At 38.4% G+C, this 17,830-nt stretch overlaps 2 protein-coding genes across 5 annotated transcripts; one reads left to right on the top strand and one right to left on the bottom strand.

Moving 5' to 3' along the window:
- The first annotated feature begins 771 nt into the window (after positions 1–771).
- On the top strand, positions 772–15,408 carry LOC5521723 (vacuolar protein 8). Of its 4 annotated transcripts, XM_001641545.3 has the most exons (17): positions 774–936; positions 4,486–4,609; positions 6,269–6,367; positions 6,446–6,511; positions 6,865–6,930; positions 7,214–7,305; positions 7,653–7,750; positions 10,734–10,861; positions 11,101–11,157; positions 11,245–11,319; positions 11,687–11,749; positions 11,909–11,965; positions 12,065–12,136; positions 13,221–13,280; positions 13,462–13,500; positions 13,830–13,921; positions 14,416–15,408. In XM_001641545.3, the coding sequence occupies exons 1-17, from the start codon at positions 824–826 to the stop codon at positions 14,519–14,521; spliced, it is 1,407 nt and encodes a 468-aa protein (XP_001641595.2). In that variant the 5' UTR covers positions 774–823; the 3' UTR covers positions 14,522–15,408. The 4 variants fall into 4 exon arrangements, with proteins under 4 accessions (XP_048579492.1, XP_048579494.1, XP_001641595.2 ...); XM_048723536.1 differs by lacking the exon at positions 4,486–4,609 and having other exon boundaries at positions 808–936; XM_048723535.1 differs by lacking the exons at positions 10,734–10,861; positions 11,101–11,157; positions 11,245–11,319; ... (5 more) ...; positions 13,830–13,921; positions 14,416–15,408 and adding an exon at positions 8,784–10,700 and having other exon boundaries at positions 772–936.
- LOC5521813 (chondroitin sulfate N-acetylgalactosaminyltransferase 2) lies at positions 15,089–17,775 on the bottom strand. Its single transcript, XM_001641449.3, has one exon. The coding sequence runs from the start codon at positions 17,635–17,637 to the stop codon at positions 15,646–15,648; it is 1,992 nt and encodes a 663-aa protein (XP_001641499.2). The 5' UTR covers positions 17,638–17,775; the 3' UTR covers positions 15,089–15,645.
- Positions 17,776–17,830: the final 55 nt, after the last annotated feature.

The following is a 17,830-nucleotide window of genomic DNA, read 5'->3' as shown; positions in this document are numbered from 1 at the left end:
GCACTAATCAGTAATATCAAGGATTTGTTTTTAATTTGCTTCCCAAGTTAATTTGTTCTCCTCCATTTGATTGCATTTAATTTTGCAGAGCATTAGCATGTGTGGATCCAGCTGGAGGGTTTCTATAAAATAATATAAACAGCAGGCCACCATGCTAAAGGGTGGGTTCACCAATATGTAATGCATGACTGAGATATATTTGTCGATTTTAATTTCTTTGGTGATGGAGTATCACTAAAAGAAATGTGTATTAATTTCAACACATTCTTCTGAATAATCAGTTGCAGTACATGGAAACTACAGAATGGCATATAAATCTTTGAAATGCTGTTACATCCTTAATATATTCTTTACAAGGTCAAAGATTGTTATTCTGTTTTGATAAAAAAATTGCATAGTGGAACAAATAAGAATTGACCATTAGACTCTTGAAAAACATTGTCATCAACTAAGGCATCTTGAACTTTGACAGCCTTTTTTTACACCAGGATTACTACTTTTATACTGCATATTTAATATTATTGAATTAGTGCTTGCTTGATCCATTTGGAGGGGCCAATACAATTCATAATAACATGGCAGTAAAAATTGTTTTTTTAATCTCATTAAAAAACATTCTTTCAATGCTGGCTCCGCTTTTAGGCAGTGCCTAAATCTATATATTAGATTCTATTTTAACGGTTGAGGTTTCCGTCGGCCCTCCAGAAGTAAACTGGTGTGACAATGCTTCCTCCTCCCCCATATGAAGAAAGTGTCTACGGGTAGCCTGTGTTTTAACATCATTCTTTCGGGCTCCCTGTGGTAAGACGATTGTGAATCCAAGATGGCGCGCATATCTAATCGTATCCGACTTGAAGATAACGATGTTTTTCCCGCTACTACAGAAGGGCCGGCCAATGTGTTCTCCTCAACGCCGTTCCTGCTGGTCAAACCAAGGTAATCTGGGTGTTTCTGATTGCATACGAGCTTGCACTCATGTAGATTATGAGGTACAATTAAGAAGTTTTTTTTGTTGGCACAACTCTACCGCGCAAAGGTTGTGTACTAGGCTTTACCTCTATCCCTACGCGGTATCCCCCCCCCCCAAAAAAAAAAAAAAAAAAAAAACACACTTTCTTGGCTAAACCTTGAATATGGGTTATTGCATACCTGTTTAAGTTTCTCCATGTTTTCTCGAGGAAGTAAAATCATGATTTCTCACTTATGCACTAGTCAATTGAAACCCCCATCCCCATGGTCCCGGGGAAGGAGAGAAGTGCAGAACTGCGTATATCACTATTATCAAGACTAATCATTAAATGTGATATATCATGATAGTTCTTACATGTTTCTTGTATTAAATGCCCTAAATATCATGATTTATCAAGAGTCTGATAGGGGTTGATATTTTGATATTCTTCAAAGGGTTTTTATCATATAAGCATTTGTGTTTCATGATATTATCAGAATATTTAATGAGGCACAATTTCTTCCAAGGCCCAAGATATAGTGATATAAAATGATATCATCAGAATATTTAATGAGGCACATTTTCTTCCAAGGCCCATGATATAGTGATATATCATGATATTATCAGAATATTTAATGAGCCACAATTTCTTCCAAGGCTCATGATATAGTGATATATCATGATATTATCAGAATATTTAATGAGGCACATTTTCTTCTAAGGCCCATGATATAGTGATGTCTCATAATATTATCAGAATATTTAATGAGGCACAATTTCTTCCAAGGCCCATGATATAGTGATATATCAATGATATTATCAGAATATTTAATTAGGTAAATTTTCTTCCAAGTCCAATGATATAGTGATATATCATGATATTATCAGAATATTTAATTAGGTAAATGTTTTTCCAAGGCCCATGATATAATGATATATCATGATATTATCAGAATATTAAATGAGGCACAATTTCTTCCAAGGCCCATGATATAGTGATATATCATGATATTATCAGAATATTTAATGAGGCACAATTTCTTCCAAGGCCCATGATATAGTGATATATCATGATATTATCAGAATATTTAATGAGGTACAATTTCTTCCAAGGCCCATGATATAGTGATAAATCATAATATTATCAGAATATTTAATGTGGCACAATTTCTCCTAAGGCCATGATATAGTGATATATCATGATATTATCAGAATATTTAATGATAGTAACATTTTTTTTCTTATTTGAGTGTCAAGTCTTAAAAAAGCATAAGTAGAACGAAGCTAATAATATATATATATATATATAAATGAAAACATTCTAAAATAAATATTACTATTATACAAATCTGACTGGTGATGAATAGAACGAACCTATGTAAGTATAAGAAAAGCTATTTATTCTTCGGATAAACTGTTGAAATAAGTGTTCACACATTATTCTTCCCCAGGGAATAAAAAAAAAATGTGTAAACAATCCATAAATTCTTATGCCCTTATGGGAAATGTCTTATTGAACTAAAGTATCATAACTGCCATGGTACGGACAAAAAATTTCCAAGATTCGAGGTGTCAACACTGAGTTGTGCGAACAGGGCTTTCGTCGTCTGAATAATTACTTCGAGGTCACTAGAAAAATGACCCAATACAAGCGTAACATTTTATTTTGGTTTGTCAACAACAGCTTCAACAGAGATCTTGAGAAAGAGCTAAAAAGGCGAAAAATGATGTGAACCATAAAGTTTAAAAAAAAAGCACTACCAGGATGAAGCTTTTTATTATTATCCAATGCACACGAAAATCGCCGAAATAAAAAAGATACGTTTTCCAATTTATCACTTTTAGTTTGCCGTTTGTCACGTAAACACAAAAAATGATATTATCATAATATATCGTACTATCAATCTTAGTGTGCCGTTGGTCAAGTAAAACAAAAAAATTATATTATCATGATATATCATACTATCAATCTTAGTGTGTTGTTGATCAAGTAAAACAAAAAAAATGATATTATCATGATATATCATACTATCAATCTTAGTGTGTTGTTGGTCAAGTAAAACAAAGAATGATGTTATCATCATGATATATCATGCTAAAATGATATGATATTGATACCATGATAACTTGCTATTTTGGAATATCACTTTATCCTGCTAATTTCTATTTATTGATAGTGATATTTAGATTTTTCAATCTACCTGCTTCTCTTATTAATGAGAATGATAATTTGAGATTTGAGATTCCTTTTTGGGGGGGCCAACTACCATGATAATCCAATTGATAATGACATTTTGATATTTCACATTGATATTTCACTTATAATTTTTTCAAGACAATATCATACTATTATCACCCAAAAATCACTGAAATATCAAATTATCAATTATCAAATGAATGATAAACAGTCATGATATTTTGATAATCCGCAATCCTGCACCTTAGTGCGGGGAAGTGTGGGGGATTAGACTTTGAACCTGAACAGAACAAAGAAAAAGCCCCCATCCCCTTGGGACAAAATTGCAGTCAAATTCCCCTAACCCTTTGGGATGCAAACTTAAGGCGACTACCTGGCATTTAAAACAACAAGTCATCTGAAACAAGCCTTTATCTTTCAAAGGCAGTACCCTCGATAAACAAAGATGACAAATAGTACCTCAGTGAGTTCATTTGTGCCAATGACTATGAAGATAACAGATTTTTTGATAAATGAAAAAAAAATCATATTTATTATTTATATTCGTTTTCGCATATTTTGCGATGCAGCTTGCCACATACTTATACATAAAATTGCTTGCTACTGAAGAAAAAGAGTCTCAAACCAGTAACTGACATGACTTTTGACAGTACATTTGTGAGAATGGGGACAATTCATGTCCATTTGCTTGCAAAACATTGTTTGGGTGCTGTGAATCATAAATAGGCAGGTCTCTCCTATCTATACAAACACACCATTTACATTATCTAATAAAAAATGGTTTCTAAATGCCCACCAAACACAACCCCCCCCCCCCCCAAAAAAAAATAAATAAAATAAAAACATCTTGGTACGGGTCTGCTTTCCCTGAGAGGTTTTACCTCTCACCCAAACTTTCAAAAAAGAAACCTCCATTTTCCCTGTCCATGTTCCTGGATGAATAAATTGACTAAGAGCAATTATAATTGCCAGTAGTTTTGAGTCAGATTTTGAGTCAGGAATTTAAAGCTACAAGGCATCCTATGTGTTTATACTTCATATGCCTTACTTTGTTATTGATTTTTTAAGAAAGAGTTAAGAAAGGGTTCAAAAAAGAGAAACTTAAGAGGAACACTCTGAGATGCTTTAAATCAATTCATTTGGATGGGAGTGCTCTGTAGGATTATATTTAGGAGAGGATAACCTGGTGCAAAATTAATGAAGAAGTCATTTTTTGAGTATGAATTTGACAGAAAAATGTTTTGCTGCTCTACCAGGGGTGCCTTTCCCCATGCTCTAGCTACGGCTTTGATCATGATGGTAAAGTTTCTAAGCAGGCAGTGTTTTCTGCCTTTTTCAGGTGGATGTCTGACGATGAAGCCCATGTTTGCCCTCTTTGTTCACAAAAGTTTACACAAATCCGCCGCAAGCACCATTGCAGGCAATGTGGTCGTGTGCTCTGCAACAAATGCTGTAATGAAAAGGTATAGCATTTCAAAATAGTATTTACTTTCTAGGCAACCTATTACTAAGCAACTACCTATACTTATGTGTTTGGCAACTGATAGCCTAGCTGATATGATGGTATTGCAACCTAGAATTTCCAAGAAAAATTTTCCAATGAATTAGCAGCTGACAAAATATCAAAGCATCTGTTTAACTCGGGAATGCGAAGCATGTACGAGTTATTGTAGGGACTCCGATGTCACTCCATCATTGGATCACTAATCCGTAAACTTTTTATGGTCTTTCTGTGCTTTTGCAACACAGCAATCCTTAGGTCGTCCTGTAAACTTCCGGTGTTCAACTTCCGGTTAAAGCTTAGTACTATAAAATGGCTTTGGCATCACCCTGTGACCGCTACAGTCATTTGTTTGTTTGGCGTAAAATATATATAAGCTAGTATTTTCAGAAAAGTCTTCCATGTGGGTTGAGCCTGCGCATGCTCCTTCGTCACCGTCGTCAATCGATCTTCTACGGTTCAGTCCAATTCAAGTAAACTGCTAGCAAAGCTTTTAATTCTCTTTCTTTCAGTACTTGCCGATTTGCATCTCTGGGTGTTTGCGTTGTTTGTTTGAATTTGTGCTGAAAGAGCGTATAGTAAAACTGCAATTTTTAGGTCCGAGAAACATAAGGTAAAGGTTCTGGGTCTCTGGTCACAGGGTAATAAGAAAAAAAGCCTCTGTTCGAAGGACAAAATAGAAGAGTTACTTTTTCACAATTCAACTAAACAAAATATCAAACAAAACTCGAACAAACATATGACCCGCTTCTTCATCGAATAACGATTTTGCGCTTTTCTATAGAATGTTAATAGCATAAAACACATTGTATGACAGTAATGTGATCAATTATTGCGGGTATTTTATTTTGTTTCCGGAAAGAATATGCTGAAATTTGATATGCTTGCAAAAAGCTTTTCGATCATTACAATACCAATAATAATAAAAATAATTTTAGTTACTGGTCAACTCGGTAAGGGCACGTTAGTCTAGCGGTGCGAGCACTGGTCTATGACTTCAGCTTCCCGGGTTCGATTCCCACTGAGGGGGCTAATTTTTTTTTTACTTTTTATGATAATAATTAATTATACTGTTCTTGGTGTGTCATGACATCGAAAAGGTATAAGGACATTTTTGTGTACTCTCAGCATCTTGGATGTGTTCATGCTTTGTTCATATCCTGTATATCTTTTATGCAGACAAGAACATAACTAGGAAAATACATTTGCATTCCCAAGTTGGCTCAGAGAGCCTTTGATTTACTTTCTTGATCAAAGAGACTTTGAAGTGCAACAAATTCTGACTTAAGGGTAGGCTGCTTTTTTACACAGTAAGTGGCTTGGCTTTTTTTCATTCTACTGCTTTGTTTCACAGAGGTGTAAGACATACCACCTTAACCTAGTGGTGTTGATTTTTTTATTGCACCTTGCCCAAGCAGACCCCCTACTTTTTCTACCACTTGTCTGAAGTCTTTCTAGTCACTCAAAAAATGTCACTGGCTTCTCTTCTTCTTTTTCTAGGAACCTCAGAGAAACACTCTCACAGTGTTAGTCAATATGACTCTCCAAGCCAGAAAGAACATGTTAATACAGAATACACATCTGACATTATAATTGTCGTATCCTGTGTTTATCTTTTAAGGTTCCCCTACCTCAAATGGGGTTTGAGGACCCTGAAAGGATCTGTGATTACTGCCTACCAGTGACATCACTCATAACCAAGTCAAGGTCACTGCAAATGGTCAGTAATTCAAACTTTTATCATTATCAACTATTATTAATTTTTCATTAATATAAAGTGGTATTGTATCTGCTTTAGTCCTTTAAACTAGAGGCTGCCCAGGGTCTGACAGAAATGTGCAAGGAGCCGGCACAACTTAAAAAGGTAACAAATATTGATACACTGTCTGAAGATAAGAGATAAACAAGGGAAGCAGGGGTGGCTACCCCTTGCCAGTGTCAGGGGGGTGCCGGGGGCCAGTCGCCCACCCATAAAAGTATTATTAATAGCTCCCCCCCACACACACACATTACAGAGGAAACAGAGAAATATGAGAAAATATTTTTCTGGCTTTTCCCTTCATATTTAGTTTACTATACATTGATGAGTTCAGCCTCAAACTAAATTCCAGTCACATACTACTGATTCATAATTCACTTAAAAAAAATTACCCTAGCTGGATTCTGAACTTTTTAATTAAATGACTGTTTGTATAGTTTGAGCTCTCTGCTTCCCAGGTTATTGAGATGGGTGGTGTGCAGACCATGATTTTTCTGAGTCAGAGTAGCCATGATGATGTCAAGGTTTGTACAGTTACCCCCTATGTACATGGTCCAACAATGCTGTAGGTATGATAATAATTTAGCTAGGGGAGAAGGTGAATTATGATTAAATGTCTATAGCAAAAATACACAACCAGTGTTTTCACAAATAAAAAAGAGAAAAATGGGTAAGAAGAGAAGGTAAAAATGATTAAATGTCTATAGCAAAAATACACAACCAGTGTTTTCACAAATAAAAAAAAGAAAAATGGGTAGATTAAGTAATTTTACATTGATTCCTTGCCTTTCCTTTGACTCACTATAGCTCTGGGTATCTGAAGGGTTAAGAATCCTCTCTACACATGACCCTCTCCACCCTATGCTGGCAAAATGTGGGGCAATCAAAGCTCTTTGCAGGTATGTAAGGATATACTTATCAGATAATATAACCATAAAGTACCATAAAATGCTAGCTTATGTGTCCCCAACCCAATGTTAAAGAGGCAGCTTCTCTGACAATAATCCTTAAGGGTAAAGGCACAAAAGCCAAACTGAATAATTTCATTAGCCAATCTGAGTTTAAAATACACACCCTTGGCACAAAAACTTGAAGCACATAGGCAATTAAAAATATAGGCATTTACAACACTTCTTGGGTTTTCCCTAAGCACCAGCTTACTACCAAATTTATCTAGGTAAAGGTTGGTGAAAGTAATACAGTAGCAGCACGCATTTAGGAAATTGTGTGTCTGTTTATGTTTCAGTATTTTGTCGTCTGCCAGTGAGAGCCAAGAACAAACCCTAATTAATGGCATTAGTGCCCTTATGATCTTCTGCAAGTCTGAAGAGTTGAAAGCTCAAGGTATTCCAAGGGCCAATGCTTACAAAGCAGCAAACTGCTTTGTTTTTTGCCCCAATACTCACAATTTCTGGTTGATTGGACGTAATTATTTAAAAAGAATACACATAATGGCTTGAAGAAACTTAAAAGAGATACAAGTGTTGTTCTTACCTTCACCCCGACTCTAGCAGATGGCACCCTGTACCCTGTGTTGTCCCAGTGTACCCCAACACTGTTGTTTACCTCTAGCTCTAGCAGATGGTACCCTGTACCCTTTGTTGTCCCAGTGTACCCTAACACTGTTGTTTACCTCTAGCTCTAGCAGATGGTACCCTGTATTGTCCCAGTGTATCCTAACACTGTTGTTATTACCTCTAGCTCTAGCAGATGGTGCCCTGTGCCCTGTGTTGTCCCAGTGTACCCTAACACTGTTGTTATTACCTCTAGCTCTAGCAGATGGTGCCCTGTACCCTGTGTTGTCCCAGTGTACCCTAACACTGTTGTTATTACCTCTAGCTCTAGCAGATGGTGCCCTGTACCCTGTGTTGTCCCAGTGTACCCTAACACTGTTGTTAATACCTCTAGCTCTAGCAGATGGTGCCCTGTACCCTGTGTTGTCCCAGTGTACCCTAACACTGTTGTTATTACCTCTAGCTCTAGCAGATGGTGCCCTGTACCCTGTGTTGTCCCAGTGTACCCTAACACTGTTGTTATTACCTCTAGCTCTAGCAGATGGTGCCCTGTACCCTGTGTTGTCCCAGTGTACCCTAACACTGTTGTTATTACCTCTAGCTCTAGCAGATGGTGCCATGTACCCTGTATTGTCCCTGTGTACCCTAACACTTTGTTATTACCTCTAGCTCTAGCAGATGGTGCCCTGTACCCTGTATTGTCCCAGTGTACCGTAACACTGTTGTTATTACCTCTAGCTCTAGCAGATGGTGCCCTGTGTTGTCCCAGTGTACCCTAACACTGTTGTTATTACCTCTAGCTCTAGCAGATGGTGCCCTGTACCCTGTATTGTCCCAGTGTACCCTAACACTGTTGTTATTACCTCTAGCAGATGGTGCCCTGTACCCTGTGTTGTCCCAGTGTACCCTAACACTGTTGTTATTACCTCTAGCTCTAGCAGATGGTGCCCTGTACCCTGTATTGTCCCAGTGTACCCTAACACTGTTGTTATTACCTCTAGCTCTAGCAGATGGTGCCCTGTACCCTGTGTTGTCCCAGTGCACCCTAACACTGTTGTTAATACCTCTAGCTCTAGCAGATGGTGTTCTGTACCCTGTATTGTCCCAGTGTACCCTAACACTGTTGTTATTACCTCTAGCTCTAGCAGATGGTGCCCTGTACCCTGTGTTGTCCCAGTGTACCCTAACACTGTTGTTAAAACCTCTAGTTCTAGCAGATGGTGTCCTGTACCCTGTATTGTCCCAGTGTACCCTAACACTGTTGTTAATACCTCTAGCTCTAGCAGATGGTGTCCTGTACCCTGTATTGTCCCAGTGTACCCTGACACTGTTGTCATTACCTCTAGCTCTAGCAGATGGTGCCCTGTGTTGTCCCAGTGTACCCTAACACTGTTGTTTACCTCTACCTCTAGCAGAAGGTGCCCTGTACCCTGTGTTGTCCCAGTGTACCCTAACACTGTTGTTAATACCTCTAGCTCTAGCAGATGGTGTCCTGTGCCCTGTATTGTCCCAGTGTACCCTAACACTGTTGTTAATACCTCTAGCTCTAGCAGATGGTACCCTGTACCCTGTGTTGTCCCAGTGCACCCTAACACTGTTGTTAATACCTCTAGCTCTAGCAGATGGTGCCCTGTGCCCTGTGTTGTCCCAGTGTACCCTAACACTGTTGTTAATACCTCTAGTTCTAGCAGATGGTGTCCTGTACCCTGTATTGTCCCAGTGTACCCTGACACTGTTGTCATTACCTCTAGCTCTAGCAGATGGTGCCCTGTATTGTCCCAGTGTACCCTAACACTGTTGTTAATACCTCTAGCTCTAGCAGATGGTACCCTGTACCCTGTGTTGTCCCAGTGCACCCTAACACTGTTGTTAATACCTCTAGCTCTAGCAGATGGTGCCCTGTACCCTGTGTTGTCCCAGTGTACCCTAACACTGTTGTTATTACCTCTAGCTCTAGCAGATGGTGCCCTGTACCCTGTGTTGTCCCAGTGTACCCTAACACTGTTGTTATTACCTCTAGCTCTAGCAGATGGTGCCCTGTACCCTGTGTTGTCCCAGTGTACCCTAACACTGTTGTTATTACCTCTAGCTCTAGCAGATAGTGCCCTGTACCCTGTGTTGTCCCAGTGTACCCTAACACTGTTGTTTACCTCTAGCTCTAGCAGATGGTGCCCTGTACCCTGTATTGTCCCAGTGTACCCTAACACTGTTGTTTACCTCTAGCTCTAGCAGATGGTGCCCTGTATTGTCCCAGTGTACGCTAACACTGCTGTTATTACCTCTAGCTCTAGCAGATGGTGCCCTGTACCCTGTGTTGTCCCAGTGTACCCTAACACTGTTGTTATTACCTCTAGCTCTAGCAGATGGTGCCCTGTGTTGTCCCAGTGTACCCTAACACTGTTGTTATTACCTCTAGCTCTAGCAGATGGTGCCCTGTGTTGTCCCAGTGTACCCTAACACTGTTGTTAATACCTCTAGCTCTAGCAGATGGTACCCTGTACCCTGTGTTATCCCAGTGTACCCTAACACTGTTGTTATTACCTCTAGCTCTAGCAGATGGTGCCCTGTACCCTGTGTTGTCCCAGTGTACCATAACACTGTTGTTAATACCTCTAGTTCTAGCAGATGGTGTCCTGTACCCTGTGTTGTCCCAGTGTACCCTGACACTGTTGTCATTACCTCTAGCTCTAGCAGATGGTGCCCTGTATTGTCCCAGTGTACCCTAACACTGTTGTTTACCTCTACCTCTAGCAGATGGTGCCCTGTACCCTGTGTTGTCCCAGTGTACCCTAACACTTTGTCATTACCTCTAGCTCTAGCAGATGGTGCCCTGTACCCTGTGTTGTCCCTGTGTGCCATGAAGGAAGCTATTGCCTTGCTTGCCATGATGACCCTCAGTCATATAGTAGAGCACCATGGTAATCTTGCACCCTTGATTGAGGTAAGTCCTAAACTTTCTCAATTGAGACAATAAACATACTAAACACCCTTAACCCTTTAAAGGTAAATAAATATGGCACCCCAAATTGAGGTAAATACTCTGTTGTTAGATAAATCAATAAGGAAGTGAGATGAGAATAGGAGGGTAAACCTTTTTTATCCAGTCCACTCCGATTTACTCTTAAATATTTGTATGCATTTTGCTCTTTGTTGCAAGCAAGTGTTCTGTTTATTTTCTAGAATGACCGAAATGCCCTTCCTCGAATATTGGCATTGACAAAAGCAAATGATGAAAAGGTATGCATTTCTAGAAAAAAAGGGTAAATCTGTATGGCCTGTATTAGCATTGTGGCTGTAGTTCTCACAGCTTTGAATGATTCCTAGATCCAGGAGATAGCCCTAAGGATTCTATCTCAGATGTCCATGGGAACTGACTTTCAGAGACACCGAATAGTTCAGGTAGGAATCATAGTGAAAAACCATCATAATCATAACGTTGATTCAAGGCTTGGAATTAGAGAGGGGGCTGCGACTTTCCTTCTGTTTCCTGAGATTTTGGATCAGCTTTTATCTTGCATTTGGTATTCTGGTATTGTCAAAGAGAAGTGACCGCAAAATGCTTTTCTGTTTTAAATGAATGAGTGTTCCAAAATGGAGCAAGCTTTCTGTTTTAGCCCACTTGCCTTTGGGTCAAATAAGAGAACAATTAAAAAATTTTAAAGGAAATTAAACTAAAAAATCTTGTGTTGCTCAAACAAAATGTACTTGGGAGTATAAAAAAAAACATTCATGATGCATTTGAGAAAATTCATTGTTTGTACTCCAGGAGGACTTTTCTGCTGGCAGATGTCTTGTTGAATCTCTAAGAAGGGGTCCAAAAAATCTTCAGGTAATTATCTGCATACAAAAAAAAAAACACTTTGCTGCTGCTACCAACTCTGCTAATGACGTCTTATACTTTTGAAACATATGAAAAAATCACCTGGCATTACAACTACACTATCTTTTTCCTTTTATGACAAATTATTTTTCCTTGTTTTTTTTTTAGGTTCTTGTAAATGGTGCTTCACTTATTGCAAACCTTGCTATGGGCGAACAGGACCAGGTAAAATATTGTTCCCTTTTTTATGCAAAACAGAGATTTTAGGTACAGTACATATCAAAAACAAGACAGTAAAATGCCCCATGCAATTGCTTGTCTCAGATGTCACTGAGGGATTGTCTGGAGGCAATGTGTCAGGTGACATCGTCGCATTCCAAGCACAAGGACGTTCAGGTCAGTAACCCAAAGTGATCCAATGGACCAGATAGCTAAGTGGAAGCCCCTGCATGACCCTGTTAAAAAAATGTAAATTGACAACTCCTTTGTTATTGTTTACGATTGAAAATCCATCGCCTTATTTGCAAGAAACTTTAAAATAACCACCCACAATTGAAGTTTAATACTTTATTGCAGGGCTTCTGGAATTACGCGCTTGTTCGGAAGCGCGAAATTTGGCTTTCTCCGCGTAATCCACAAATTTCCGCATAATCCGGCGTAATTTGGCTAAATTTTGAAAGACAAAACATTAAAGTGCACAGCTGATGTGTTCTTTAAGGGTTCTTACCTCTATTTCTCGTAAAAAAAGACAGATATTCTTCGTAAGAGTGCGATATTTCGAACTGAATTTCGAAAACTAATAAAATGACTAGCCGTTCTTTGCTTAACCGCGAAGGCCTAGGACTAATAATAAAATACCTTTTTTAATTGGCTGGTGGCTAGGATCCAATGAAACTCGCCTAAAATATTTTCGTGCAAAAAATAAACCTTTTTAAGTTATTTTGTGCTTTCCTTCAGTACAAAATAATGTAGTTTGGGCGTAGCAGTTGATATTCCGTGCAATTTAGCACTTAATTTAGTAAAGAATCCTGCAAAATTTTGATTTTTAAAGAAAAATGTATTGCAAAATCACACATAATTTAGTGCATAATGATTGATTTCCCGCGTAATTTAGCAAAGAATCCGGCATAATTTTTAGTTGTTTTCCGACCAGAAGCCCTGTTATTACCTATATTTCATTGAAAGCATCTCAGTCACTTGCTTGAATATGCCAATGGAAATGGATGTTTTGTGTGATTAGGTATTGTGTAGAAGCGCCAAATGACAGCGTGATTGGCATTCTTTAAAGGGAAAAATGGAAGTGAGCATTAAACACACATCCCTGCTCTAAAAGAGATAGCTGAGATACCCATCATTACACACTAGACTTTGCAGCAAAATCATCATGGAAATTCCTTTGTACCCAAATTATTTCTGAATCTATGGATTTGCCCAAAACAGTGTAACCATAGTAACTCACTGTTATCCTTCCTTTTTTCAGACTCATGTATCAAGGGCTCTGGCTAACTTTGCACAGTTTCACCAGAATTCATCGATATTGGTGAGGCAGCTTTTAACGAGTCACCTTGATTACTCTAAGTTTAGAACAAAATGGTTGTGGGTAGTGTATGTTTACATGACCTGATGATAATAATGACGATAATTATTGTCAAATTATGATTGTGTTGGAAGTGATGGTGATGATTCAAGCTTGGTGATGTTGACTGTGTTTTTCCTCTCAGATCAAGTGTCTTCCTGATATTATCAAAGTCCATCTTATGGTATGTACAGTATACATCACTAACACTATGTAACACAATACTTTCTCTAGCCCTCATAAGTCAATAGCCAATTTAATTGAAGTTTTAGTGTAATCACAAAAGTATAGTATTTGTGTAAGCCAAAAACTCTGTCTGGTCTGGTCATTTGCCATGGCTTTCAAATCTGACACTTTTATCTTCTGATAGACCATTATGAGTCTATCTGTAAGTAGGTCAACCAGTCAAAATAAAGCATTGATGATACTGTAGAAGACTAGTGTAACTCGTCAATTTTTTTCTTATTATTGTGAAGTTCTGGTTTGCTTCTATTTTGGTCTTTGTTTCAATAGTCAGGTAATGAAGTCATTCGGTGCCATGGCTTGCGGACTGTGATCTACCTACTTGGTCAACAGACAAGTCAAACAGTGGACATGCTGTCCAGGTAAACCATTGCACTGCCATTGTATCATACAAACATTGATAACATGTGTCTTTTCGGGGGGAAAACTACAGTAGCTCATTTTTGGGTTAGAAATTATTTATTTAGATTTTGTAAAACAAATTGGAATTGGCAATTACTATTTGACTTTAGAATTATTATCACCAAATCTGGAATTGCATGTAAAATTTGTGAAAACTGCTGACTTAAAATAGTCTGATCAACTTTCATTTATGCAATCAAATGGTGACAACCCTCATAAACACTCATGTTGAATTTGAACATGTTCAAACGGTTATGAGAGATGGAACTCACATTGAGTCTCATCTCTGTTTGATTGAATTTTCACAGTTATTAATGATTATAAAACTATTTACTGTATCAGTGGTTCTTCAAAACTTTATAGGAGAATAATATTTTCTATGATTTTCATTTAGTTGCTATCTGGTAAATGGAGTCTTTTCTACATACTCACTGCAATTTATTTTATCTAACAGACAAGGTGGGAATGATGTGCTGACTGCGATTGGTAAATTTCCAGGAGTAACAGATTCAGTACAGGCTGCTCTTCTTAAAATAGTCTCACCTCTTACTCCCCCATAAAGCAGGCAACAATTTACTCACCCATAGACAAAACATAATACAGGTGACTGCTAACCCCCCCCCTTCCATCCAAACCCCCCCCCCCCCCTTCCATCCATTAAACATAATGTTATACAAGCCATCACTTACTGCCCCATCCTTTAGCCAGGCTTTTTTTTCTAGCCACCAGTGTTATACTATGTCCTTTTGGTTGTATGATCCAGTTGAAGGCATCTGAATCCCACTAGCAGCCGCTTTTATTATAGCAATTGGTTCGTGTTTGCAATGTGCACCTGAGGGGAGAGGCTTCTGAGAACATGGGAGCTCATTTGAAACTTTTTCAGTAGAGAGATGAGTTCCTTCAAAGCTTCCCCTGCAGGCGTTTGTAGGCAGGTCACACAACTCCTTGCCTAAAAATGATTGTGGGGGAGGCTAAGGGTTTCTATAAATAAAATTAATTGTTTGTTTTTCAATGTCATAGATTTTTATAGGGGGAGAATATTTCAATCCTTGGGGAGAGAGGGCAACAACAGAAAATGTACATATTTTCTAATATTACAGTACATGGATTTTTTACAACCCTTCAAATAACAAGAAATTCCTTTTTTAATTTCCACCAAATTTACTATTAAATACATGCCTACCCTAATCTGATATCCAAGGCAAAATATAGAAGCAATGAAGACAGAAATTATTTTCATATATAAATTGTATAAATCCATTCTGATCTTGATATATATTATAGGACATTGAATTTTCATAAAATGAAGTTATATACAACATTGTTATAATACTGTTCATCACTAATCCAGTATTAAATAAAAAATGTGTAAATAATATTATTCCAATTTGATTGTCATACAGTGTGCAAACTGGCACATAATAAAATGTTGATCTTTCTTCTGTTACTTGTGTCGTTTAGCTGTTGCATGACAAGGCTAGCAATTTAAACATAGCTATCTCCCCTCTCCCTCCCCACAAACAACAACAAAAATGACACCCATAAACAAAAAAAATGACACCTTAAAACAACAACAAAAATGACACCCACAAAAAAAATACAACACAGAGTTGTAAACGTTTTGAATAATTTAAATATCACAATTTCAATAATCTGTTCTTTTTGATGTTTCATGTGATTGTAATCATCCTTCTATTTTTTTTAAGGTTTGCGCTATGTCATTTTCTAAATTATTTACCTCTTCAGCCCATTCTTTGGGGGCTTCCCTGGATTCTAGAAATGAGTGTTTCTCTGCAGCCACTGGCAGTCCAATATTTTTTTCAATGGCATCCTTGTTTTTTAAGCCAATTGGATTCTTGGTGCTAAACACTTGAATAGTTTCATCTCTAATTTCAGACTTCTGAATGTTGTTTTCATGCACCTTAGTGGCTTCTCCATGATTTTTTGGCAGATTGCTTTCAGTGCCATTAATTTCATTAGTGGTGTTTCTGGTGGTTATTTCAGAGTTTGATTCATGCTTTGTCTTATTACCATTTTGGCCAACCTTTGGCTCTTGTTTTACTGATTTCTGTAATTGTTCAATCCAATTTGGGTCTGTATTACTAAATATCCTGCCTCCAAATGCCAGCAGTCCTAACTGTGTATGTGAACCCTCGGACTTCACCTTGCTGTTAATACAAGAGATGTATTGCTTTCCAGATAGGTCACGGCTGCAATACTTGTGGTGGTAAATGTGAAAAATGTTTCTATCCACAGCACGGATGACTGTTAAATTACTTGCAAGGTACTTGCGGTATAATCTTACATCCTCCATTCCCCAGCCTTTGATTGACAGATCAAAGCCGCCCGTCGTTAAAAAATCACTGCGATACTGACAAGCCATTCCAAAGCCATAAGTCCTCCAGTAACCCGACTCTCTGTTTACTTTGAACTGTTCTTTGCTTGGAGGTGGAGAGCCACCATAAACTACTTCAGGGTTATACAAACTGAACACTATTGGATAGTACACTTGGTGTCCAGGACTTGTGTAGAATCTGCACTTCTCTAAAAACTCTGGTGTGAAATATACGTCCACATCACAAAACAGCATGAGAACATTGCCTTTATCCCAGTCCAGAACACCTTTCTGGAGGCCCAGACCCCGGGAGAATGGCACATCCAGGGTGATCACTTTGTAATCAGTGAAGTTATGGGTTTTCGATAAGTCCACCAGCAAAGATTTGATCTCACTTCTTCCTTCCTCTCCAAAGAACACAACTGTGAGAAATACTCGCTTATCCCATTGCACACACACTCCTACAAAGTTCTCCATAAATATTTTGAATTTGTCCAGGCGTCCAGATAGTGGTAGAATGATGTTGATAATGTCATGATTAGTATCTATAGTCTCGACATTCCCTACTAGCTGCAGTGGTTGAAGTTTTCTCACAGCTCTGACCCGCTGATAGACATTGAGCATAGGGGTTCTGAAATACAGGTCATACTCTGACCCCTTGAGCCTATGGTCCCTCATGATGCCATCATATAAATCAAGATCCATTGTTGGGATTTCCTGGTGCTCGAACTCGTCATTTATACTCCTGACTGCAAAACGCAACAGCTGGTGGTAGTCCTTGCCTTTTGGAGCACGCGGTAGAGGTCGCTCTGCTGGGTTACCTGATATTCCTCCAGAAAATAGGTATATCGCATTGTAGGTCAGGCTATCGAATGGTTGCGTCTCGAACTCGGAGTATAATGGTCCATCTTTAAGAAACTCCTGTGCTTCAAATTGGTCCCTTTTTGTCGGCGTTTCTTGTGTTATGGTCGCCTTCTGGGCATGATGATATCCCGCTAATTGTATCAACAATTTTTTATTTCTTGCCTCTAGTCTTCTATTGATACTGTTTTGGACTTTGTTATGATTCTTCAATTCTCTCAGCTCTTTCTTCAGCCGTAGTACTTCGGCAGTTAATAGCGCCACGTCCCCAGAAGAATGGCATAGTGTTACCGGTTCAAAATCTTTAGCTGTCCTCCGTACCCTTTCTTCCTCAAGTGCCTGTCCACACCGGCAAAGGAAAAATAGGGAAACTTGGCCAAAAACAACGAACACCAACAATACACATGTGGCTTTGAATACGAACACACTGGATGGCCTACGCATTGTGTAATAACTACACCAATAGTATAACAAGGACATAAACTACATCTATAGCAACAGGACAAAGCCTTGTGCCCATGTTGGCTTATCCCGTTATAGTAAACAGCCACCTATAGCTTCTTTGATTGTAACACAATTCCTCTACCATCAGCTGTATTTGCGCACGCATGCGCTCCGGTCTCCCTGTGGCATTGTGTCATGGTATAAAGGAAAGACCCGCACCAGTTTTTTT

The sequence above is a fragment of the Nematostella vectensis genome, chromosome 2 (assembly GCF_932526225.1).
Source record: "Nematostella vectensis chromosome 2, jaNemVect1.1, whole genome shotgun sequence".
Lineage (NCBI taxonomy): Eukaryota > Metazoa > Cnidaria > Anthozoa > Actiniaria > Edwardsiidae > Nematostella > Nematostella vectensis.
This window is presented reverse-complemented; position numbering and strand designations above follow the sequence as displayed.

What these genes read in the sequence shown, in the direction of transcription:
- LOC5521723 (XM_001641545.3), top strand. Translation starts at nt 824, where the DNA reads ATGGCGCGCATATCTAATCGTATCCGACTTGAAGATAACGATGTTTTT. An exon ending in GTAGCCATGATGATGTCAAG is followed by an intron (nt 6,931 to 7,213) that starts GTTTGTACAGTT and finishes GACTCACTATAG; the next exon opens with CTCTGGGTATCTGAAGGGTT. An exon ending in GGGGTCCAAAAAATCTTCAG is followed by an intron (nt 11,750 to 11,908) that starts GTAATTATCTGC and finishes TTTTTTTTTTAG; the next exon opens with GTTCTTGTAAATGGTGCTTC.
- LOC5521813 (XM_001641449.3), bottom strand. Translation starts at nt 17,637, where the DNA reads ATGTCCTTGTTATACTATTGGTGTAGTTATTACACAATGCGTAGGCCA.